This window comes from Gracilinanus agilis, chromosome 5, assembly GCF_016433145.1.
Source record: "Gracilinanus agilis isolate LMUSP501 chromosome 5, AgileGrace, whole genome shotgun sequence".
NCBI classification, from domain to species: domain Eukaryota; kingdom Metazoa; phylum Chordata; class Mammalia; order Didelphimorphia; family Didelphidae; genus Gracilinanus; species Gracilinanus agilis.
This window is the reverse complement of record NC_058134.1, coordinates 17322151-17348306: the sequence shown is the minus strand read 5'-3', so window position 1 is coordinate 17348306 and position 26156 is coordinate 17322151. Positions and strand designations below refer to the sequence as shown.

The 26156-nt window shown below is 46.3% G+C and overlaps 1 protein-coding gene across 2 annotated transcripts in view; it reads left to right on the top strand.

The window, feature by feature from the left end:
• Positions 1–26156, top strand: part of SKAP2 (src kinase associated phosphoprotein 2) — a 147846-nt gene that overhangs the window by 83862 nt on the left and 37828 nt on the right. For both annotated transcript variants that reach the window (XM_044679838.1, XM_044679837.1), the window contains exons 6-9: positions 1140–1223; positions 9427–9551; positions 10408–10471; positions 10835–10972. In XM_044679838.1, coding sequence (XP_044535773.1) covers positions 1140–1223; positions 9427–9551; positions 10408–10471; positions 10835–10972 — 411 coding nt within the window. The remainder of the gene's footprint in view (positions 1–1139; positions 1224–9426; positions 9552–10407; positions 10472–10834; positions 10973–26156) is intronic.

Below are 26156 nucleotides of genomic sequence, written 5' to 3'. Positions count from 1 at the left end.
ACCCTTAACTTCTGGGTATTGGCTCCAAGGCAGAAGAGTGGTAAGGGTGGGCCATGGGGGTCAAGTGACTTGCCCAGGGTCACACAGCTGGGAAGTGGCTGAGGCCAGATTTGAACCCAGGACTTCCCGTCTCTAGACGTGACTCTCAATCCACTGAGCTACCCAGCTGCCCCTCTTTGCTGTTTTTTAAAAAGCAAGATGAACAACACGCCATTATCCCTTGCTCACTCCATCCCTTCTTGTTGGGAGCTACTCTTGCCCTTGGCTTTCAGGAAAGCCTCCAAAGGGGGTGTCTTGTTATTAGGTGAGCCCCCTTTTGTGTTGTCTGGATGCCAGCTGGTAACCCCGACACAACCAGGCTTTCTCCTCTGCAGATATCTTTTGTGCTGTTTCCTCTGCAATCCTTTTCCTCTTCATCAATCTTTCCTTAATAATTAAAAAAAGTGATTGATAGCTTTTATTTTTGCCTCACCTTCCCTTTACTCCGCATGCATCTTGCATGGGCCCGTTTCTCTCCAGGATAGCGTCTCCTTTGGACCGTGAGCTCCCTGAGGGCAGGGGCTGTTCTTGCTTTTCTTTTATCTGTCCAGTATTTGGCACATCTGTGGCAGCCATAAAACCTTTAATAAATGCCTGTTGACTGTCTGGAGCCAAGCAGAGCAAGTTTAATCCTGTTCTACAAAATAGCTGTCCAATAAGACGTAAGCGTAATCCAGCCCAATCCTGCCGTCTGACAGAGGAGGACCCTGAAATCCGGGGCCGTTAAGTCATTTGTGTAGTCACAGAGTCAGCTTGTGGCACCGTCTAGCCGCAGACCCTTGTTTGACCCTAATCCATGGCTCTGCCCATTCTCCATGTGGCCTCTTTGTCTGCCCCCAAGCAGGTGGGAGGCAGGAGGAGCATCGTTATCTATTCTGTTGGGTATCCCATTCCTCTCCCCGCTTTTTAATTTTCCCAATTCTCTTTTTACTTAATAAAATCTTCAATTAAGAGAAACAAATTAGGTCAGAGGGGACAGGATTTTAGCGATAGAGTGACCTCGAGAGTCATTTTTACAGATGAAGAAGCTGAGAGTTGATTTACCATAACCGTATGTAGTTTCTCTTATCTAAATATATTTTCTTCTCTTTTTATTTCAGATCATAGCTTTCTGGGATTTGAATGGCAGAAGCGTTGGTGTGCTCTCAGCAAAACTGTCTTCTATTATTACGGAAGTGACAAAGGTACCTATAACTGTTGAATTGGGCAGGATCCTCCGGAACCCAAACACAGTGGGGCTGCATTTGGGGGGTTCGCTTTGTTTTTTAATTTTAAAGGACAATTTATCCATGAGCTGAAGGTTTTTGCACAAATTACCCGATGGTTGAAGGCTTTTCCTGCCCAGCCTTCTTTACTATCAGGCTTTTGTCCTTTGGTAAAATCTGAACATTCACTGATTGTGTGATTTCAAATCTTGTGGAGAAATTTGGAAGCCTTCCTTCCCCTCGGGCAGGGATATGTACAAACACACACTCACACATATATTTTATCATCAGTAGAGTGTAAAATTCTTGGAATTTTAGGCTACATGGCAGAGAAGGGGAGAGATAACAGACTTTATAGTAAAGAAGTGAATAATAGAATTAATATTTTATTACTCTGTATAGATGTGGCATTATTTTTAAGTTTAGTAGTATTGAAATACATTATACACAGATTGATTTGTTTATAAAATAATCGCCTTTTGTATATTCCATCTGAAAATATGTTTTAGAACCTCATTACAGATTTACTTTCTGATTCTTGAAATGAATGGAGAAGGAAAGCAGGGGAAGGAAATAAATGTTTGCATAGCACCTACTGTGTGCTGGGCACTGTGATAAGTACTTACAAATATTGTCGTATTTGATCCTCACAATTACTCTAGGAGGAAGTGTTATTATTATCCCCATTTTTCAGATGAGGAAACTGAGGCAAACAGTTTAAGTGACTTGTCCAAGGTCACACAGCTAGGAAGCCTCTGAGATCATATTTGAACCCAGAACCTCCTGTCTCCAGACCCAGCTCTCAATCCACTGAGCCACCTAGCTTCCCTGTGAGCCCCACTCTTGAAGGTTTCTGCTGCTGTCTATAGGCCCAGGAAACAATGAAAGAAATTATGTGCGATTCTTCTCCCTACTTTAATGGCAAAATATCTATGAGTGGAAAAACAGGAAAATTATGCAAGTCAATATGGTCTCTGTTGGTCCTGTGGCCAAGGCTGTAAGGACAGAGTTATAGCAGGGCCCACAGTGTGTTAATATTACAAAAGGTGTTTCTATTACTTCCATTTATTTGGAAGGACATTTAGCAGCTTTCCACGTGCCATAAAGAAATCCCTGCTCAGTTCTTTGGGCATCCATTTACTTTCTGACTCGGTTCTTCTCCGAAGAGATCACTGGGCAATTTACTAGGAATTCTCTGTTCTGTTCCTGCTGTCGCCTTTTCATCTGGGATCCCTTTCTTCTTTTCTGAGACTCTTTCCTGGTGGGTAACAGAGGAGGAGTGTGCCTTCCTTCATAGCTCTCACTGTGGAATGGCTCTTGTTTCCAGGGAGATTTTACATAGATTTTAATGATTCTTTTAGCTTCTGGGTTGTTTCCTTCAGCATTTCTCTCTCATTCCTATCTTCCCAAGTACATTTCTCAGTCATTAGACAGTTTTTCAATTGCCTTTCTGGATGATCTTGGTTTCATTCCCTTTCCTATTTTTTTCCCCTTGGAAAATCTGCTCCATGTAGTATTCATTTTCTTTCATGAGGTGAAATGCAGCAAAATCATCCTAATCCTTTAGCCCTGCTTTTCTAGAAATAAATTTGCTACAGCATTTCTTCAAACGGTGAGTTTTGGACAAACGTTCTTGCTTTGTATATGTTTGAGGTTTTCCTCACCTTTGGAAGGAGCTGTTTAGATGTAGGAAAATCCAAATCCCTCAACTAAGTAAGATTTAGAGACACACTTCTAGAAGCCTATAAGGGGCTGATACCACGTGCCAGGTTAAACGGCACTTTGTTACCAGCTGACAGATAACCTAGTTCGCATTTTCAACCTTATTGTGTGGGCCAAAATACATATTGACCCATCAGATTGTAATGGCTGAGAAGAGGAGTTCCAGTCTCCAGGGTAAATAATGCACTTACCTCCATCCCAATAAATTTTGCCTATATTTATTATTCATAGCCATTTGGGGCACTTAAGTAAAAAACATATACAGTCCATATTTTATCACCTTATGAAATCTACATCCCTTCCTTCATTTCCTTCTTCCTTTATCTCCTTTTTTTTTTTTTTGGTATCCCCCAAATCCAATTGTTCAGACTTCAGCAAGAGCAGAATGCTTGACGCTAAACCATTAGGTTTTTTCCCTTGTGAATGTGGGTATGAATGACTTGGTTTATTTAGGAGATCCAATTCAGAATTGATCCTCAAAATACCCGTAGGAACGTCAGTCTACGATCTCCGTCTTCTCTGTACCTTAGGAAAATGTCACTTTCCTGGGATTCTTCAGTGTAGTTTATAAGCACTTTGCTTTCCTTTATCATTTACGTGCCTAGCAACCAAAGCTAGACAAGGAACTTGTTCAATTGATGAGTCAGTCCATTTATTCAGCAAATATATTGGGACATGGGATGTGGAACTAGAGTTTCAGAGATAGAGGAGATCTCCTAGTCAATCCTCTCTTTCTATAGATGAAGAAAGCACATCCCCTGGCTGAGTTTGTGCCAGGCATCATGGGAGACTGAAAGATGAGCAGAAAATGATCCCAGGCATCCATTTTCAGGCTAGTGTGGGGAGGAGGTGTAAGATTTGGGACATAAACACTATTATGTTAGTGAAAAAGTGTTTTAAGAATAAAAATAAGAACCTAGACCAAATGAATAATTGAATGGGTCTCTGTATTCTCATTATCTCAGAATCTCAGAATCAAAAGGGGCCTGGCAAGTGATCACTTCCCCTTTGTTGGTGGGGCTCCAGGGCAGGGGGCTACCCTGGCATTTCATGGGGACCAGGAGAGTAGACGGTCTGTTCTCATTCCAGGACCAGCACATCTTGTCATTACTCACACAGATGCTAGATGTCTTCGGAAGGTCACTTCTAAACAGTTTCTTAGGAGTCAGAAGCTGTAGCTTACTCACACCAAGTGTGGGATTGGCCGTGGCTGTCTTGGCCACCCCAGCTTTGAGTCTTCATACCTATATTGTTCATTAAGTGGCCATTCAGGAAATGAAAGTTGCCCTTTTGGGGGTGGGGGGGCAGTCTTTGCTTGTGATGTCATCACTGTAGGCAATTCCCAGTTTTGGAACCCCTTCCAAGGCCTCTGTAACTTGCACATCTTAGGTGGTTGTCTGGGGCACCCGGGGGTTAAACTCTGAGAAAAAAAGAACTCTTTTCCTCCTGCTGCACCAGCATAGGAGTAGGGGCTCACATTTCACCATCAATCCTTGTTCCAAAGTCTTGAAAATTCTATAAAGTAAAATAGAAATCCCAGTTTTCCAGTGGTTTCTATTGCAAATCTAGAAATGGGCTCTTGTGAAAAGAATTTGAAAAGTAGGAAATATCTAAAAAGTCTGTTTTAAGAAAGGCAAAGAAAAGAAGAACCCAAATCCTCAGGACACAGAGCAGAGCAAAGGCCTAGTTCTCAGGTTCCATCTGAGGAGCTGCTTCCCTCTGCCCTGATTTCCCTTTTTTTACCACCTGCGTAAGGTGTAGCTGCCCCAGACCACAGCTGGAGAGAACAAGAGGGATCAAACTGAATATTCATGAAGCACTTACTGTGTGCAAGATGGGGCAACTGGGTGACTCAGTGGAAAGGCTACTCACCCTGGAGTTCAATATCAGATACTGGCATTGCAAATAATCATGAAAAACTGTGATTTTACAAATTACTTGAAAAAGCGGCATCTCCTGGATGTGCCCTTGCTGTTGGTCTGGTGGTGCCTTTGGAGGTCCCCTCCTCTTGCCTGATGGGAGCACCTCACTTCTCCCTCCATTGTAGGGTGAAAACCCCAGCTTCTCCCCTAGCTTTGGCAGCTCAGAAACAGACATGGAAGTGAGCTCTGCCTCTTCCCCCCAATCAGATCACCTCTGCCCTGGCTCTACTGTCGCCTGCATCCCCTCAGCATCCCTAGAACGTAGCCCTCCCCGGCCCTCGCTCCCCTCTCTCCATCCAGACTGTGCTCTGGGTGGCAGAGAGCCTGAGGGTATGGGGGCTGGGGCGGAGCATCGTGGAGGTGATGGAGGACGTGCCTGATGGCGAGATGATGATTCCTTTCCGCATGTAGATATTAGCAGTAGCTACCTGTGGTTTGGGCTTTGTAGTGTGTGTTATGAATAACTTATGAACTTGCCGTTTGGAGGCAGGAGTTATATTGGCCAAATGTTGGCAATCAGTGGGAGTTTTACTCCTTTCCTCCCCCAACACGAGCAGTTCGTTCCTTCTGTCTTCTCGGCGGCAGCATGTTTCACCCTAGGACCAGATTCATGCCTTGGGTGGAAAATGTGGGGCGGAGAGGAGAAATCCCTTAACTTTCATCCTAACGGAGCAGAATTCTCGGGAAAAGGCCATTCTGGGCATGTTCACAGTCCCTGGCCCCCAGAAAGTACTCGCCAAACTTCATGCTAAGCCACATGCTTCCTAGCCACCGTTTTTAATTAAAATGGCAAAGATCTGACACTCGCACGGTATAACTCAAAGAACTCAAAGTACATTTCAGGGTAGGAACTGGTGCTTTTATCTGTGCCATCCATTGGAAACAGCTTTAATAAAAAGGGAGATTTTGCTTAAATTAATTTTATAAAAGCTAAATTCTCCTTTATTGCATCTACCTTGGACTAAGTTCCCTGGTGCAATTCAGGACCAAGGGGCATGGTTTCCTCTTCCTATGCTCAAGGAAGGAGTCCGAGTAGCAAGTGGAGTCACAGAGGGGAAATAGCTCCCTGTCGATAAATAACAGATTTTATTAGGAACATTGCAGAGTGAGAGGAATATCTTTCAGTGCTAAGCTTTAAAAACATTTGCTTGAACATAGAGATATTCAGAACTTACCAAAGCACTTAATAATTGTGTTGAGACAATGCATACATTTTACATACATGTACACACAGACATCGACATGCAGCTTGTTGGTTGTTCAGATGTGTCCAGCTCTCTAGGACCCCATCTGGGGGTTTCTTGACAAAGATCCTGGAGTAGTTTGTCATTTCCTTCTCCAGCTTATTTGACCGATGAGGAAACAGAGGCCAGCAGGGTTTGAGTTGCCCAGGGTTACCTAGCTAGGAAGTATCAGAGGCCAGCTTTGAACCAATGAAGAGAAGTCTTCCTGACCCCGTTACCTAGCTGCCCCCTCAGGATAGTTTTTCCCATTTGATTCCCCAGTAGGGGCAAGTACATAGTACACAGAGTGATCCCATTTTACAGATGAGAAATTTGCTGCTTAGAGAGGTTGGCAGACCCGCAGTTTTCCTTGTGGTTGTTTTGTCTGGATCTGTGAGAGCATCACTGTGGGGACCTTAAGAAATGGGCAGCCCAGAACTGCCTGAGATACTGAGAAGAGATTTGCTCAGTGTCAGGGCTGGAATTGAATCTAGGTCTGTGTGTGTGTGTGTGTGTGTGTGTGTGTGTGTGTGTGTGTGTGTGTGTGNTTGAATCTAGGTGTGTGTGTGTGTGTGTGTGTGTGTGTGTGTGTGTGTGTGTGTGTGCGTGCGCGCACGTGTGTGTGCATGCCACCTCCTGTCTTACTATATGGTAAAAATATTTATCACTTTTCATTCTAATTTTTCATTTCTTTTTGCATTTTTATAGCTATTGCCATTATAGATGCGACTTTTCAGAGACTGGAGGATAGGAATAGAATACACAGTACATATGTGGACACGGTACCTGGAGAATTTCATGGGTTCCATTACTTTGGAATGGAGCAGGTATCCAGGAGTCAGTTTTTGAAGTAGATGAATTATCTAGTTTGGGGGGGAGGACATATGGCACGATAGATGTTGGGGAGAAAGTATGGATTAATAAGACTAGACAATAATTGGATTTAGGGCATCAAACAGAAGGGAAGAGTCAGGAGTGACTCTGCTGTGAACCTCAAGTGTGGTGGTGTCTTCCATACAAGGATGGAGAGGCCTCATCTTTGACTCAGTTTACATGGTATTCAGAATCATGGAACTTTCCCTGCCTCTTCTCTTTTGAATAATCATGACAGCCAAATTATTTTTACTTGACTCTGACTGATAAATGACAGTTAAGTATAAACTGCATTTTGGGAAAATGTCCATAGAGAGAGTTAACTTTACAAGTTTTAGCATTTAAAGCATGGTAAGCCTCATGAATCCAGAACTTATATTTCTATGGAGTGCCTTCTTTTCACCTCAAAGATATAAGATAGATTGACTATGGCTTGTTTGGGATGCTGTCTGCCTCTCTCTAGCAGAGGGAGTAGCAGGCATGTTCTCCTGGGCTTATCTGTAGACAGAGTCAGTATTCGTCTAAAATGTCATTCCCTTCTCCCCTTTTGCCACATCGATGGGGTGACACGAGGTGCAATCGTCTCCTTTTGTCGCCTCTCCTTAACTCCCCCCATCTCCTTGATGCCCACAACTGGTCAGTTGGAAATATGGTCCCTCTGTGGGGTATGTTTGCATGAGCTCTATGGAGTACACTAGTAAGTGACGTCACTGGGAGAAAATCCCCTTTTTAAAAACTGCATATTCCAAATGGAAACAGTTTTGCTAGCTTTATTTTACTACCAAAGCTGCTGAGAAAGGTGTGTGTGTGTGTGTTCATCCTAGTGTTCCACAAATATTCTCTTCACATATTTTGAATTTTTAGTATTTTATTTTTCCAATTACACGTAAAAACAATTTTTAATGTTCTTCAAAAAAAAAATGTTGAGTTCCAAATTCTCTCCCTCCCTCTCACTGAGAACACAAGCAGTTTGATAGAGGTTCTACTTGTGCAGTCATGTAAAACATTTCCATATTAGTCGTGTTGTGAAAGAAAAAACAGACCACCCCCCCCCAAAAAAAAAAAACAACAAAGCCATGAAAAATAAAGTAACAGACTCTGGTTCCATCTGCATTCAGACTCCATCAGTTCTTTCTCTGGTGTCAGGGGCATCTTTTAGCCTGAGTCCTTTGGATTTGTCTTGGCTCGCTGTATTGCTGAGAAGAGCCCCACAGTTGCTCATTGTACATGGTTGCTCTTGCTGTGTACCATGTTCTCCTGGCGCTGTTCACTTCACTTCGCTTCAGTTCATGTGCGCCTGGAAAGACTGCAAAGGTGTTTCTGAAAGCGTGCCGCTCGGCGTTGCTTAGAGCGCGAGTGTCCATCACCATCCTATACCACGGCTAGGACGCGGCTGAGCTCCCTCTCCAGGCCCGCCTCTCTGAGCCCTTCCCTCCCAGGCATTTTGTCTTGTCTTCTCTCAGCACATACTTATCAGCAAGCTGGTGGATCCACCGAGTAGCCAAGAGCTTGTGGTTTGCCTAAACTTAAGCCCCGAATTTATGAAAGGTGCGAAGAGGACCGGCAAGTACAGAGGGTCACTTCCTCTCCTCCACCCTTTCCTTAGTAATGGACACCAGACACTATCAGAGACAAGAGAAAAGATTTCTCATTATTTCGCTTCTATCTACTATGATATTACTTTACTAATATAAAAAGAGGCTTTTGTTTTGTAATCTCCTCCAAAATGAAGGTAGACTTCTCCATCTTTAGGGGTCTTTAAAGAATAAAGGACAGCTTCAGCTTTCCGGGACTTAAAACCGAGCGATTCTAACTTGGAGCACCCGCAGCTGCTGTTTTCAGTACAAAACTGTCCCTCTCCCTGCATCCGTAAGAATTGAAGGTTCAGTGAGTGAATTAAAGCTTTGGAGCCAAAATAATCATATACTTCGAAGGGTGGAGAGAGGAAGGAATTCTGATCATTCGAGTTTGAGTTATTTTTTCTCAAGGGGAGATAATGAAAGAGTGAAAGAAGTCAGGAAGTTTCCAACCAGACAGGTTTTCCCACTGGCTTACTGATCCTGAAAGAGACACTGATTTATAGTGAGCTTGTCTGGCAAGTTCCAAGTTCCAGTTCTTGGCTTTCCCCAGATACAAGTGTCACACTATGCAGTTCTTACTAAATAAAACCACCATCTGCAAACATCTCTCTTGGGGCTCCCGAAGGTTTCTTTTAAAAACAAATACCAACCTCCCCCCCCAAAATTTTTCCTAATTAAGAAATGAAACTGGCTCTCCTCCCTGTCCACCCCCCTAAACATTGTACTTTAAAAAGGACGCAAATGGAAAAAATCAATCTTTTCTGTGTGAACTGGAAAAGAAAATGTGAATCAAAGAGAGGCTGCTGGGCATTGATATTCAGTACTGTAAATGAAGTTGTAACTTTGGTTTTATCTTCCCCAGACAAACAACAGAAAGGTGAATTTGCTATAGATGGGTACAACGTCAGAATGAATAATACCCTCAGGAAGGATGCAAAGAAAGATTGCTGTTTTGAAATCTCAGCTCCTGATAAACGCATCTACCAGGTCGGGCTTTTTATGTCGCCTTGAAATTAGGTTGATAAAAATGTGCTGATTTCATTTATAGAGATATTAACATTTTGGTGAAACAACCCTGTCTGACACGACGGTGAAAAAAGCACCAGTTTGCTTATACAGAACATCCATATAGGAAGAAATTCATTTTTAAAAAATTCAGAATCAGTTCAAATGGTATCTTTTCTGAATAAAGAACAAGTCAATACATTATCTATCATGTCAGTGTTAACATTTTTATACTTGATTTTAATGGGCTTGTGTGAGTTTTTTAGGAGGATTCTATACCAGCTAGAATGGAGTTATCAAAAATCTGCATGTTCCTATAGATTGTATATTTAAGGGCGTGGGAGGAAAATCCAAGGTAAAAGAATATATCAGCTCCACAATCCCAAGATCTATCAGCTAGGCATCAATATGGAATGTAAGTTTAATAAGTTTTAAATATCTGAGATTGCAGTTGAAAGCCAGTTAATTAAGTTGTCAGCTAGTGTGTTGGTATCTGACAAGACCATTTTTAAGAAAACTATACCCAGCAGTCTAAAGAAATTCATGGGTGTCTTCTAATTGTCAAGGGCAAATTTTGCTCATCACTCCCGGCTTTGACATTGATGAAGAGAAGCAGGTTTTTTTCTGCACAGCTGCCAGCTGCTGATCAGAGTTTCAAATCCATCATCCGCTGCTCCAATTACGTAAATTTGTCAAAATTAACTGTACGTTATAAGGAGCATCCTTGCAAGGAAAGTGCCACTAGACATGAAAAGAATTACTAATGGCCCCACAAAGAAAGGACAAGGATTGGCCATCGCTTCAGTCTGGAGGTGACTCTGGGTTGTTTGCTCCCTAGTTCACGGCGACCACTCCCCGAGATGCCGAGGAATGGGTGCACCAGCTGAAATTCGTGTTACAAGGTAAGGTAAGAGCGAGCGCTCCAGCCAATCCTTCGAAGACATTCCTAGTACTTCACGGCTCAGAGGGCTTTCGGATCGCGTGTGTGAACTGTTCGACTTGTCTGAGAAGGAGCGAGGGACGCTCTCAGGAGAGCCCTTTGCAGTTCTTGTCAACATGCTCATTCTCCGAATCATCTGATATTCGGGGATGGGGGTGTCCCCTGTTTGCAGTCTGAAATGTGGGTTATTTCATCTTGTTCCGATAGCAAGGCTGGGATCGTTTGTCAGTGAGTTTTAGGACTAGGTCTGTTTAAGAAAGTCGTTTTTTTAACCTTTTGTTTTTGCACTCTTTAAAAACCCACTTTGTGAGCTTCCGCTTTGCAGACCTGGAATCCGATGTCATTCCTGAGGAGGAGGATGAAAGAGGAGAGTTGTATGATGATGTTGACTCAGCACCACCCGTCACAAGCCCCCCGGCCAATGGCCAGGCGATCGATGACGAGATCTACGAGGTTCTTCCAGGTACTTCTGAGATCATGCTTTGGGGGGCTCGTCATTTCCTTTTTCACGTGTCCTGATGACTTTAGGGTAGCAGGGCAAGTCCTGAATCGTCCAGGGGAAAGCTTTGAGAGCCCCAGTCCTGAGGGGGCGCTGGAGACGCTGCCCCACACTGGCGAGGATGCTGCCCCTCAGGACCGGGACGGGGCTCGGGACAGACAGACAGACAGACAGCCAGTCTCCTGAGATCTGGAGTTCGTTAGCTTTAGCCTGCCTGTGATGGTGACACCTTAAATGAAAAGATGGGCACGCCTTGCAGTTTTTCTCCGGGTTTGCCCATCCTTTCCCCTTTGTTCTTTGTGGAGTGTGCATCAGCCACAAGTCCTGCCCACACCGCAAGGGTGGCAGCTTCGGCCTCGTCCTGGGTCTTCTGGTGCCTGTCACCACCGTAGCCCTAACCGAGGCCCCGGAGATTCGGAGAAAATAGCCCGACGGCCGTTCCTTGTTTAGTCGTTGCACGGGGCCTGCCTGCAGCGTGCTGGCGGGCGGCCGGACAGGTTAGCGTGGGAGCAGAAGTGGATGTGAGGGTGAGCGCAGCACGGAGGCACCGTCCTGACGACGCCTCCTGCTGGCTACGAGGAATGCCGTCATTAGGAGCATGCTTAGGAGAGGGGCGCTGGGGGCGGCTACAGATGCCATGTGGAAACGCTTTTTCCTGAGAATTTATTGACAATAATGCTACTTTTTAAATCGAGGATTTCCTAATCTAATTCACAAGCAGTCCAAATGATCATAGAGATGTTCACATTTTCAAAGTATTTGTGAGCTTTCCCGAGAGTGCCTCGATGAGTCCCGTTTGGCAATGGCCGCTGCCTAGCGAAGGAGACCATCTGGTTGTGGGAGGGATTTTTCGGGGGGGGGGGGCGTGGAACTAGTTGCCTGCTGACTCCCCTAGAAGTCATCTTCCCAAGAGGCCCTTTAGGGAGACCAGCTCACTTAGAAGGGTGCCCGTTTTGAAGAGACGCCCCAAGAACTTCAGTGTGGAACACTCGGGCTAAGTGAGGACGAAGCTCGCTGCCCCCGCCTTGTCTCTGGCTCTCTCTGAACCCCCCCTTCCCTGGGAGAGTCGGGGAACGCGGCTTTAGCCCCCGGGGTCTGCCGAGTGGGGGGGGCAGGCCCGTGACTCGCCCGGCCTTCTTACTCCTCCAGTTTTAGCCCTAAAAGAGGTCCAGAAGAGCCCATGTGGCTGAGCTGTGGACGGACGCCGAAAGGCTGCCGTCTTCTTACAGGACATTTGGCCCAGCAAACACCGCGTCGGATCTGGCTTTTGGACTGCAGACAGTTCGTTAGACTGCCAGATAAACTATTTGTCATCGTGCATTAAAAACAAATGGCTTGGGGGCAGCTGGATGGCTCAGTGGATAGAGTCAGGTCCAGAGAGGGGAGGTCCCGGGTTCAAATGTGACTGCAGACACTGCCCAGCTGGGTGACCCTGGCCAAGTCACTTGACCCCCATTGCCTAGTCTGTATCGCTCTTCTGCCTTGGAGCCAATACCCCAGAGTGATTCTAAGATGGAAGGGAAAGGTTTAAAAAGACAAGCAAAAACCAAATGGCTTGACCCTTTCAACCACAGCTAGGCTCTCCTCCTGAATTTCGAAAACTCCATTTGTAAGGTGTGTGTCCTGGGAAGTCAGCCCAAGGCCTTGGAAACGCTTCCTGCTGCCCGGCCTCGTCCCCCTCAGAAACGAGGACTTCCTCCCCACACCTCCCCACGTGGGCCAGCCTGGGCCCGCCAGCTCCCCCGGCCTTCCCCAGCCTCCCTGGCTCTGGCCTCCCTTACAAGTTGGGCGCGATCCCTCCTGAGCATGTCAGGGATAGTTTTGTTCACCCCAGGACAGCCGGCTGCGCCCTCCTCACCCCCCGAGCTGCCCTCCGGGCCGGCTGGATCCGGGGCTCAGCCTCTGCCGCCATTCGTTCCCAGGGAGGGCTGGTAACTTCTGATGAGTTTCCCCACTGTGAGCAATTCTCTTAGTTACGCTTTTTAATAAAGTTGGATTCGGGTTAGGCGGATTGACAGAAATGAGAGGAACTTCTACAGTTGACAGAGCCATTTAAACCACAAGGCTCTTCCTCTACCAAAGGGAAGCTCTCCGCGATTATTACTCTAAAGTAAAATAAAGCTGAGGGGCTCGAGTCTCGAGGGTGAAAAGCATCTCTTTAAAAATGGTCTTGTGAATTATGTTCATAATTCTATGGGAATGGAGACTTTCACTGAAATTGTTTTTTAGTCAGAATAACTTTATTACAGTAGCTACTTCTTACTCTTTAATTTTTCCTTTATAAATTATTAACTAGCTCCGTAAAAGACTAAAAGTAAGTTTGTAAGATTTCCTTTCATTGGAGGGGGAAGATTAAATAGGACCCCCAGAATAGTTGGGAGACTGGAGGTCACGGATGGTAGCTGGCTTTTCTCGGACCCCCCAAGGCCCTCACGGCTCTTGGATGTCTCAGCAGAACGTGCATCTGTTTATATCTTGTTGCTTAGTTAGGATGTGGCAATCGGCATGTCAAGTTTACACCTAAATTGTGACATGATCTAACAAATTAATGTTTGTTTTTTTCAGTTTGGGCTGACCTTTGATTTTGGCCCAAATGTGCCCCGTCAAGTAGGTCATTTGAAAAGTTTTGGCTTGGGGCTCGGGTTCAGAATTTGCAGCCTCCTCCATTTCATGAAAGGATCATCTAGAAATATTTTGGTATAGGGTTGAATCTCAAAGAAGGACTCTCATGCCTGGAAAATCGCTGCAGAAATCAGGCTCAGCATGATTCCTTTTCTCACCTTCTTGCCAATTTTTTTTTTTTAATGGCAGGAAGTTGGGCCAAAAAATGGATTCTCCAGACAGAGACTGAATGGGTTCAGCTCAGTAACGAAAATTGTACAAGCCATTAGCCTTTTAAATCTGTAGCTTTCAGGGGAATTTGATTTGAAATGGCTTCTGGCAAGTGGGATGGAGAGAAGAGGGCGACGAGAAAAAGAGGAAAACAAATCCCCCAGACCATGAGCCTCTTGTTTAGAAGGGTGAGTTCATTTAATTGTCAGGACAGGGTTATTGATCCTGAGCCAAAAAAGGGACAATTCAGGGTCACCCCTGGGTGTCACATGGAGTTTAAAGGAATCTGCATCTGCAAAGATTTTCCCAGTGAAATCTCTATCATATGTAATATGGGCACCTAAATGTGTAGTTCTGCTTAGCAGGTAAGGGGGCACAGCTGAAAAGCTAGTCAGTAATCTGTTCTAGATCTTAGAAATAAGTTCTAGGCTTTTTGGACAAGGATTACACCTGTCACGAGGTTCATGTGAATGGCCCAGAAGAACTTGACCATCAGGAGCCCGACTCCAGGGCCCGACCCAGAGGGTGCTAATGAAACTCTGGCTTCCCTGGAGAGTTTTTCTGAGGGTGTTCTTTGGAATTTGGATTAAGCAATGCCCATTAAAGGATCAGCCAGGTGGCCCAGGCCAGGAGGATGGGAGGTTCTGGGTTCAACTCTGGCCCCAGGCACTTCCTAGCTATGTGGGGCAAATCACTTAACCCTAAAGGCCCAACCCTTCCTGCTCTGCTCCCTTGGAACCACTATTTAGTGAGACAGAGCATGAATTGGTTGGCAAGGCCACGTCAGGGGAGCACGTCCACATCCTCAGACGACAAAGTCTGCTAGCATTTGGGGGGCGGCCCGCTGAATTAGGGAGTTGAGCAGAGTCTTGCTGCTCGTGTGGTAACATGAGATACGTGGCTTTTGCTGGGCAGAAATCCAGGATTTCAGTCTGGTCTTTCCTTGCCCCCTCCGTGATGCTACTAATTCCAGGGTGGTTTCTGCCGAGATACCAACTACGTGCACACGTGCTTATGCATGGACACACATGGACCAGCTTAAACATTTACTTTTTACTCAATAGAAATGTTTTAAGGATTTGGCCAGCTTGATCCCTTGGTAGAGCCGCCCTAGAGAATGTGGCCCGCCAGGCCTCTGACTCTGATGGCTTCGGGAGGCCCTGATGTCCTCTGTGGGCTCCCTGGGCCAGAGCTGAGCCCCGTCCCTGCAGGGCCTGTTCGGTGTTATAACTAGGCCCACAGAGACTCTTCTGTTCTAGCCAGGATCGTACAAAGGCGGCTCCAGTCCGTGGAGCCAGGGTGAATTGTATGAGAGTCACAAGTGTGAAAAAAGCCTTTATTAAATGTTCACTGGGTCCGGTTCTGGAGATACAGGTTCTGGAGATACAGGGACAGGCAAGTCCCTGCTCTTGAGATCTTTGGCTCTAACAGGGAAGATGGTGATGGAGGGAGGAAGGAGGAAGGCCACACAGTGGGAAGTCAGGGCCAGAATGGAGCTGCCCAAAGCACAGGGCTCTGGGTTTGGGTCTTGCCAGGCTGAAGAGCAGGCCTCCTGCACTTTGTAGATGGATCTGGGGCCAGGAGGGCTGCTGCCCGGGGCATAGAGAGGAAACCAGAGGCAGAGCTGAGCAGGGATGGCTTCTCTTATTAAAGAATGTGCCGGAATGTGAAGGTCAGAGGCTCCAGGAGAAAAGGCCAAGGGAGAACGTCCCTCTGCCCCCGCCTCGGCCTCAGCCATGGCCTTCCACCCCTGCCGTGTGTCTCAGAACAGACCCCACGTCCCCCTGCCCACCGTCTACGGGAGTTTCTGCTCTCCAGAGGCCTTGGATTGGAGACTCCTGCCTGGGCTCACACCATGTCTGCCTCCTAGAAGGAGGTTCTTTCTTCCCCTATCCCGAACCTACAACCCAACCCCCCTTTGAGGGCTGGACTCCCGCCCTGAGCCCCTCCATGAATGCTCCCCAGCTCCCCCTGCCCAGAGGACTCTCTCCTTCTAAATTCTTGGGGTATTTGGGGGCTGCTCCTCGTTTGAGCCAGGCTGCTCCGGTCAGCTGTGTTTCCTATGGAGGTGGCGGGGGTCTGTCTTCACTAGCCGGTAAGCTCCTCGAGAGCAGAGGCCTCGGCAGGGCTCCCCCCCCTTTGGGAGACCGCTTTGTCCTCCGAATGGAAGGATTACAAAATCCGAGGGCTTGCTCTCCCAGAGTCACGGAGCCAGAGAGCCGGAAAGCATGCTCGGCCGCTCGTTACTGCCTCCACCTTCTAAAGGATTGGCCTCTTGTGAATCGTGCCCGCTACCCCGGCCATCTGGTTTTTAATGTTTCCACTGATGAGGTTTCCACAATTTCCTTTGGAAGGTTTTCCCCTTCGTAAAATAGGCTCCAGGGTGGAGGGTTTTTTGTGGTGATATATTAAGTCTAAGCATTCCTTTTCTTGAACTCCCATTCGGAGCCCTCCTGCTGCACTCATTTCCTCAGTGTTTACAGCCTCTAGAATACTCTCTATCCAAGTCCCCCCTACGGATAATCAGCACTTGCCCCTTCTGTAATTGTAAATAGAGGAAAGTCATTTGGTTTGGCTTTTTATCTCCAGCCACCAGGTGTGTGACCAGGCCACTGGTGGATCCTAAGTGCCTTTCTACAAGTCTGATCTTGGACATCCTTCTCTTTTCATATGACCGTTTTGTAGCTCTCTGCTTCCGTTTATTTGTGTGCCATTTCCCCTTTTATAAATGCTAATCTGCCAAAATTCAGTGGTCTTATTTTATTTATCCTCTGTGACATGTTGTTTTATTCTTCAGCCCAGTTCAACAGACACTAATAATTAGGAGAGCTAACCTTTATGTAGCACAGAGACAGACAGAGACACAGAGACAGAGACTGAAGGAAGGAGAGACAGAGGGTGGGGGGAGACCTTGCCCTCAAGGAGTTTCCATTTTGATCCACACAGGGTCAATGGTAGAGAAATTCTGGAGAAGCAGGAGTGGAACCGGTGGGGAATGAGGTTGTGGCTGGCCTGGATCTCCCCCAAAGCAAGGCGCTGGGAAGCAGCAGGCAAGGACACAGTGGGGTAGGGTACTTCCAGGGTGAGTAAGTTCACCAGGGATGGAGTGAACTGCCAAGGTGAGGAGGCCACAAAAGTCCAGAGAGAGAGAGGAGGAGAGCCGGGAGTGAGCCTGGGGCCTCTGGATGTCCTTGCTTTGGACTGGCTGCTTTGCTCTTCTTCTTTTCCTTTAGTGCCTTTTATGCTTCCTCTTAAGGTGGATCCAGAAAGTTTGGAGTCCAGCTATCGTGGCACCTTATTGTAAATGGAGAGAAGAGAGTCCAAAAATGACGGCTCTTTCTCATTTCCCATCTGCTCGTTAGCTTTTCAGGTTCCATCTTCCAAGTGGTCTGAATGATTTTGCTTAACTGGGTTTCTCACTACACCTTCTTCAATACTGGCCTCCCTTCATGGTTTCTCTTTGTTTTTTCAATCATGCAATAAGTGCTCCATCCTGCTCTGTGAGAGAATAATAGCACATCAGATTCTTTAAGGTTTGCAATGCGCATTAGAAATGTTACCTGATTTGATCCCCTAGTAACCCTAGAAGATAAGCGTTCTTATTTTCCCCATTTTGTGGAGGAGGAAGCTGAGGCAGACAGAGAGAGGTTAAGGGACTTGCCCAGGGTCACACAGCTAGGAAGTGTCTGAAGCTGGATTTGAATTCAGACTCCAAGTCTGGCGCTCTATTCTTTGTGCTGTCCATAAGATTTTTACAAGTTTATATTTCAGATTTGTGTTATTACTTCTGGCTGCCCCCTCTCTCTGTTTAGGGAAGAGATTATGGGTTTATTGGCTGTGGCTTCGTGGTTTTCTTTGATCTCCTCATTGTCATGTATTGATTGATTTATATCATTTAATGGTGATTGTTCTGTGCTGATGTCTGTTCCTGTATCGCTCTATTTTTCAGCTCTAATGACCTGTGATAAGTTAGCAGGAGACACTCAATCGTTAGGGTTTTTTTTTTCCCTTTAATAACCCTATAAAAGAATTAAGAATCCTAGAATCTAAGAGTTAGAAGAAACGTTAGAGTCCATGTAGTCATTTTGTCCAGCCTTGAGTCTAAATCTGCTCTATAACACCCCTGATAGATGTTCAGGTAGAAACTAGGGATTTATCTTCAGGGATGAGGAAAGCTCGGCGCTTCAGGTGGCCTGTTCTAGTCCCAGATAACTCTTAATTGTGATGGAATCGTTTCTTAAATTGAGCCAAAGTTGCTCCTCCATACACCTTCTAATGATTGATTTTAGTTGGGCCCATAATGCTATAGGGAATAAGACTAATCTCTTTTTCACATGGCAGATTTTCAGGGATTGGAAAGCATCTATTGTGCCCCCTACTCAATCTTCCCTTTTGCTTTCTCGACATCCCCAAGAACATTAACCATTGCTCATGTGGTAACATTTTGCATCATTTCATCATCTTGGTTGTCTCAGCATCCCTCTGAAAACATGGCGCCCATGATGGACCACCTTCTAGATGTGATCTTCACAGGATAGAACAAATGGGATGCCACGTCTCCTACACACACTAAGGTAACGGCAGCCTTTTGTGGAAGGTGTTGGGACTGTGGGCCCCTCAGCAGGGAGTTATCCATCTGTCCATGTGTCAGGAAAGTCAGTGTTTCCAAACCTTTGCATTTGCCTCCTGAGATAGTCGTGTAGATCAAATGAGGTGATCTTTGTGAAATGCTTTGCCAGCTTCTGGGTACTATCTGAATGCCGTCATCATGACCCTGATCATTATTATTTGTTCTCCAGAGCAGGACATACCCCATTTCCCCCAAATTTACTCATCAGACCTTTGCTTTGGCATAGCTTTAGGGGCTGACTTTCTTTTTTTCTTTTCTCCCCTGTCACCTTCTTTTCCTTCTTAAACTTAAACTTAAACTTAAACTTATACAAGTCGAGGGAGCGGCCCTTTTTGTATCCTCAGCACGTGGCACTGTGCTTGGCTCCTAGGAAGCCCTCCATCAAAGCTTTTTCATTCATGTTTACCTTCTCCCTAGAAAGAGAGCCTGGCTTGCATTTAGTAGATGCCAAGTGAATGATGTCTTTCTTTGGGAAGCAAAAGCTGGAGGGATCTCTCGGGTTCGGGGACTCTCGTGTCCTTGGGACCCAGACTTCTCTGCCCATCCTTTCCCACTCCCCAAGATAACGACACTCAGTACCTGTTCATCATGCATGGTTTTCCAGGCTGGTTGGCCCTCGGCCTCCTTTGGAGACTTTAAAGCTGGCCGGACCTCTTCCTTCTGACACTACTTTGCCCAGGTGTCAGCATTCATTTGTCAGTTATTAGCTGCAAACATCAGGCGCCAACCCTAAATGCTGTAAAAATCATTGGACTAGAACATATCAGAATATTTGAAAAGTTGCATTCTGCTTCCCCACTTTCCTCCCCCTTTGGGGCATACTTGTAATCACCAGATCCAAGAAGCCACGCAGAGGAGTCAAATCCAGGAAGCCTACAAAAGCAGGCAGGATCCAGGCTGTAATGAGATTAAATTCCAGTAGAGGAGTTGGCATTTGGTCCTGAAAATAATAGGGAGCTATTGGGATGCATTGAGAAGAGGGATAACATCCTCGGACTGATGCTTTAGCAAAATCACGTTGGTAGCTGAGTAGAGCAGGGATTGGATTAGCAAGAGAGGCTGAAAGCAAATATCAGTTAGAAGTGTTTTTGCAGGGGCAGCTGGGTGGCCCCATGTATCGAGAGCTAGGACTAAAGATGGGAGGTCCTGGGCTCAAATGTGACCTCAGACTTTTCCTAGCCACGGATGCTTTTTTAAAGCCTCAGAACTGACACAGAGTATTTATTGATTCTAAGATGGAAAGTGAGGTTTTTTTTTTTTTTAAAAAGTGTTTTACAGTAGTGCCGTCCAGTGGTGTCAAATCCAAATAGAAACAGGACCCAGTAAGCCATACCTTAGAATCCCTTGGGCCACATGTTGGCTTAGTTTGAAAATATAATTTCTTTTTGTTTTACTTATTTTGTTGCAAATGCAATATTTCTGTTTTATTTTGTCAAATAGTTCCAGATTGCAGAGTGTTGCAGGCCATGTATTTGATACCTCTGGTCCAAGAGGTGATGAGGACCTGATCAAGGGTTGTGGCTGTGTAGGGGGAGAGAAGGAACATATATGAGATCTTGAAAAATTAGAAATGACTAATTGGCGATGTGGGCAAGGAGAGCGAGGAGTAGAAGGAGACCCTGAGGCTGTGAGCTTGAGGACCTGGCAGAAGAGTGGGGTTCTCCAAGGTCAGCAAAGTCAGGAGGAAGGGAGAGCTTGAGGTGTGGACGAGGCCTCCGGTGTGGCTGTAGGTGAACGAGGATCCAGCTGGACCTTGACTTCCTTCTTGTGGTGATCACATGAGATGGGTTAGAGCAATATTAGAAATGTGACTACTGTGTGCCTGTGTGACAATGTGGGACTGCATACTAATATCACTGCATACGAATGACTCCTGCTTAGACAAAGATGCGGAGACCAGAGGAGTCTCAGGGCCAAGTGGCCACTTGACCAGAGTTCCTAGAATCATAGATTTAGAGTGGCTCTTCGAAGTTCAGCCTCCTCATTTCACAGCCAAAGAAACTGGCACCCAAGGAAGTTGAGGGACCCAAGGTTCTACAGGTCCTGCATGACAAGTTTTGTTTTGTTTTTTAACCCTTACCTTCTGTCTTGGAATCAATACTGTGTATTGGCTCCAAGGCAGAAGAGTGGTAAGGGTAAGCAATGGTGGTTAAGTGACTTGCCCAGGGTCACCCAGCTGGGAAGTGTCTGAGGCCAGATTTGAGCCTAGGACCTCTCGTCTCTAGGCCTGACTCTCTATCCACTGAGCTACCCAGCTGTCCCCCTGCATGACAAGTTTTAAGCCAGACTCTTGGACTCCAAATACTTGGACTCCTTTCCATTATAATACTCTGGTTCTTATAAAAAGGGAGGGAGAGAAAGCCCGAACCTAACCTGGTGTATGCCCTGGATTTTCAGAAACACATTCCAAAAGGTTGTAGAGAAAAGATACATGTGATCCAGTAATCCCCAGTATTTTGTAGCAGAAGGTGGTGCAAAGTAGGTTGGAAGCTTCTAGGTATGACATTTTGATCATACAAACAAATGGTTCCAATGAAGAAGAGAAGAAGAATCTGCCCATAGAAGCTAATGTGGTTGTCTAGGGAATTCACCAACCAACTCAAATTTACTCTAAATTTAAACTGAAGAAAATGAGGAGAGGGCCCAAGCCCAAACCTTGAGGGACACCCATGATGAGTGGGTATGACCTGGATGAAGATCCTGCAAAGGCTGTTGAGGAGGAGGCAGGACCAGAGATAGCCAGGTCACAAAAGCCTAGAGGAGAGGATGAGCAACAGTGTCAAGGGGGGACCACTCAAGGGGAAAGACTTAATGCAGCATTGAAATTACTTTTAAATGTTAAAAACAGAAACGAGTGAAAGGAGACCGTGGAGACACCTAGTCTCGCCAGCTTTCTCACAGAGTCTCACTGAAAGGGGGAGGAAAGCCTTGGGACTTACACTCGTGGGGATGGTAGGAGTGCATGAAGGGTTCTTTAAGGAGGGCTGTAGCTGTGACCATCGGGGAAGGAACCCATGGAGGGGACAAGGTGGAGATGAGAGGAAGAACAGGAATGATGAAAGGACGAGATTGCCTGGAACCGAGGCTTCATGGAGAGGGGTTGCTTTGGCAAGGAAAAGGCGCCTCTTCGTGAGAGAAAGGAGTTCAGGAAGAGACAGTGAGAAGAGGGATCTCGCCATGAAAGGCCTCCCCATTTTTTCTGCAGAGTATGAGACCAGATCCTCAGCTGAGGAGGTAAGGAGACGAGGTGCCAGGCTGCCGCTTGTGGAGGATGGAAGAGATTCTGAATCGATGCTGCGCTCATAGTGATAGCCAGTCTCTTGAGAAAGTATAAAAGGACTGCCGTGCTGGAGGCAGGACCCTGCTGAAATCACCTGACAAATTGGCCTAATGATCAGAGTTGGGCTGTTTTTACTTTCTCTCCTTTCAGCAGCATAGAAATACGGACAGGGAAGGCGGGGGGTGGTGGTGATCTGGCATCGGTGTAGGGCAAGCCATGGTCAGTGATAGGAGAGGATTTGCCAGAGGATTGGGATACGGAAGGGAGGAGAGTGTAGCTAGTGCAGGGGGATGGCTAAGAAAGAGCCGAGACAGGACAGAGTAGAGCTGAGAAGGACCACAACGAGCCGTGAGGGGTTGCATGGCCGCTGGAAGGATGGCGTGGCGAAAGGCTGTGATCAGACAAAGGCATCTGGGATTTCATTAGCCTGGAAATGGACCGTCCGGGGTAGATGGCAGAATTAAAGGGTAGGCCGTCTCTGGTAGAGCCGAGATGGAGTGGACACGGCCTTGGAAGCGGAATAGATTTAGAGACTGGGTAAGTGGATATTTGAGGAAGCACCATCTATGCATCTGAGGCCTTTCAGCTAGGGGTCAGAGTTAGGCTGGAGAGCCAGACTGGAGCTGGCACCGAACCACGGAGAAAGGAAGGAGGGTGTCCTGGAGGCGTGGGGAGGGAGGAGCACAACAGATGTAAGCGCCATCAGGACGGGGATAAATTTATATCGTGTGAGAGAGACTGCAAAGGGTGGGACAGGGAGAATCTGGAAAGGACTTCCCCACCCACTACAACCTGTGAATGGCCAGGGTTGAGGCGGGGTGGGGGTAGGAGAGAAAATGGAATCAGTATTAGAGAAGGTGTCGAGGAAAGCGGTGTCATGGAAGGAGCCAGGTCCCTGGGAGTGCCAGAAGATGAAAGGAGTGAGAAATGAAAAGGTTTGAGATGAAAGGCAGCTTGTTCATTATGGAGCAGGGAGACCCCAGAGGAGGAGACACGCAGGTTTAGAGCAAGGCTTTGGAGGGACGGGGGGAGGGGAGTGGAGAGGGATGGACAGAAGAGAGACGGCAGTGGAGACAGAATAGGGGTTGTATGTTGGCAGCGGGAGGCAGGGAGAGAAATCTGCTCATAAGGGGGGAGAAGAATGGAGAGGGTCTGCCTTCCAGACAGGAAGGCTCAGCTTCCTCTCCTACTTCCAGGGACCATGGGCAGTCATTAATCTGTACTAAGCCTCAGTTACCTCACCTGTAATATGGGTGTAATAATACCAACGTTAACTCACAGGATTGTCATGAGGCTCAAATAAGCTTTGCAGACTCTTAAAGGGCCAGATAAATGTCAATAGTTATTACTAGTCCAGTTGCATGAATCAGATCACAATTCATTTTTATAGACTAGAAAATGGAACCTTTTTGGCTTAATTGCCCATTTCCCCATAAAATGGTTAATAAAAATGAATATGGAGATTTTTTTTATATAGACATTCTAATAGGACTCAAATAGCAAACAAATGCAGGAATTTGTTGGTTTCTTTCTTTGGGCTTCTGTTCTAGGCTACTCAGTTTAATATTTGGGAAACTGCTTCTTATGAGTACAGAAAAAACTAATAATTGCACGTTAGAGCATGTGTATCCTCTGTCTCCAGACTAACTGTTTTTGTTTGGGGGGGAGCAAGGGGAAGTCATTCGTAGGAAATAGGAGCCAGCTTGTAACTCAGCAATGAAGCAAACAGTGTGATAATTCATCAGAAGAAAGGCTACATATCTGTTCTACTTGAGGCTTCCCCATGATTCCCTGTATATTAATAATATGTGAACATTTGTTTAGAAGAACAGAATGTGAATGGATTTCTGAAGTGCCTAGAACCATTCTGGGGGAAATGTAGGAAAAGGGAAGTCCATGAAAATCAATCTTGAGGAAATAAATAGGCAGGCCTCGATGGATAGGATTGTAGAGTGGATGAAGGTGCATTTTTAGACATTTCAGTTTTGTGAAATGAAAATAACAGATGAAATTTGAATAAGTTTTATAAGCTTCTCCTGGGTTTTTCTATGTCCTTATTCAATAGTAAAAAGAAAAGGGGGAAATGGCATATATTTTCTCCTTTCATAGCTCAAGGAGAATAATTCTTTTTAAAAATGGCATTTCTAGGTAAGCCTCATCAGGCCCCAAACCATTATATAAAATGTTACCTTTGAAAAATAATATCTAATTTGGGCACATGTCCGAGAACATTAGAGGCCCCCGTGTACAACTGTCTACTGAACATTGTCAAGGTTCCTTTTATTGTTGTTGGTTGGTTGTTTTTTTAATGACTGTTGAGGTTGATTTGCCTGCCTTTCCTGAGGAAATTCTCAATTCTGGAACATATGGATAGAATATTAAAGAGAGAAAATAGGACTCATATATGCCTAGAAGATTGGACTTAAGGAAAGACTTCCATGTAAGTCACTCCTCCCAAATGGTGGCATATCAAGGGGAAAGAAGCCATGTAAAAGCCATATATCCATCATTCCGTATGGATCATGGGCTCTCTCAATGGGAAACAAGGCCAACCAAAGCAGCCAGTCATCCAGAAGGTTAGTCCTCCTTTTTGAGTTGCATTCAGAAGCAGGAATGGTAACTCCCACTGGGGGAGCCGGCACGACCAATGAAGCCGCATTGCTGTTAGCTCTTGGGGGGGTCTTTGGCCAAAACAGCAACGTGAAGGCTAGACGTAGGTAATGATTTATATTGGGGGGAAGTTGGGGAGGACCTGGAGGGGTGCCTTTGTTATCTCCCTCCTAGAGTTGTGTGGAAGAAAGCCTGCCTTGTAAAGGTATATGATGTAAAGGTAAATTTATTATTATCTGGAGCTCACGTCTCATGCTACGAATGCCATTACAAAGAATGATTCTGCATAATTATGCATGACACAAATGAACAGAACTCTATCAATGCATCTTTTGGGCTCTGCCCACATAAGGGTCACTCGGTGACTTTTGAGTGACTAGGAACGTTGGTGTGAAGGGGAGCCTTGTTGGGGCTTCTTAGTAATGCTTCTCATCGTGGAAACCTCTTAGCCACCTAAGAGACACGCTGCTGCCGTAGTAAAAAGCCGTGCCCTGCACGGTGGAAGATCAGGAAAAAGAAGGTCTTTCGCAGTGGTGCATGTCTGCACGTGTGTGTCCGTCACCCACGTCCACGGTGGTGGCTTGTCCACCCCTCCTTGAGCCCGGCTCTTCACTGGGAAGGAGCTGCCGCTTACACGTGCTGACTGCGTGGAGCACGTGAAGGCCCGGGTTCAGGGAAGCCTTGAAGGGTTTAGGGCGCAGCCTTTTCTTTTCTGTCCCACAGAGGGACATGGCTCTGCCCCGTGGTAGCACTTGCCGAAGCAGCTCGTGATGAGTGCCTGTATCCATCCCTCACATTTTATGAGTCAATAAGTACGGCTGAACCTGTCCGTTCTTATTAATCATGGCCCTAAAGGAAGTAACTAAGTCCTCCTAGGAAGCTGATACTCCCAGCTGACCTGCCTTCTAAAAGAGTGAAGCTCGATACCCTCCCGCTGCAGTTTGTCTCAATAGATAGCTATGCCTGGAGCCCCCACGAGCCAAGGAATTGTAGCGAGGCGGCTGCCCACTGGCTCCCATTTGGCCTTCCGAAAGGAAGCAAGCCACCAGGACCCAGGCTCCACGCGGGATGAGCTGTGTCTGTAAGGAGTGCATTTGTAAAGGCTGGAGCCGAAAGCCGTCCCTCAGGATTCCTTGTCAGGGTGCCCAAGTGGCCCTTGTGGAGGACGAATCCCTGAGGACCAGACAGGAAAACAATCCCAGGGGCCAGGGCGGCATGCAGACCACGGGCTCCGTTTCAGCTGGCAGAGGGGCCGGCGCTCAGGACCTTTCTTCACCCTTTGATTCAAAAACGTTGAAGCGACGTCTGTGCTTCAGGTCTGTGAGGTGTACGTGTTTCCTAGGCGTCAGGAAGGAATATGCAGAAGCTTAACATTTAGGGTTTAGTGATCCCCCCCCCCCCCAATCATCTACCTATTTATTGACCTCAAATCAAAGAAATAAAGGAAGATAATTAACAAATGAGAAGCTTCATGATGGCCTGGGAAGCCTCTGATGAATGCAGGCAAGAATCAGTAGGGCGGGGGGGACAGAGAATGGTCTGCAAGCATCACGTGTCTGAATGACCGTTTCCCTTCGGTTCTGGCATGGTCAGCTGATTTCTTCTGCCTCTCTAGGATCTGCCTGATTCTGCTAGCGCTCTTCTCTTCCTTATGTACTGAGCCGAGTCCATTCCTAGATGCCGGTTTCCTCAGTAGAGGATTGTCCAGAAATGCAGAGGGTGTAAAGACCAACTGCCCCCGGTGTGTTTGGCATTGAGCTGCCTCCTCCTGGACAGGAGGCTTCGATGACAAATTA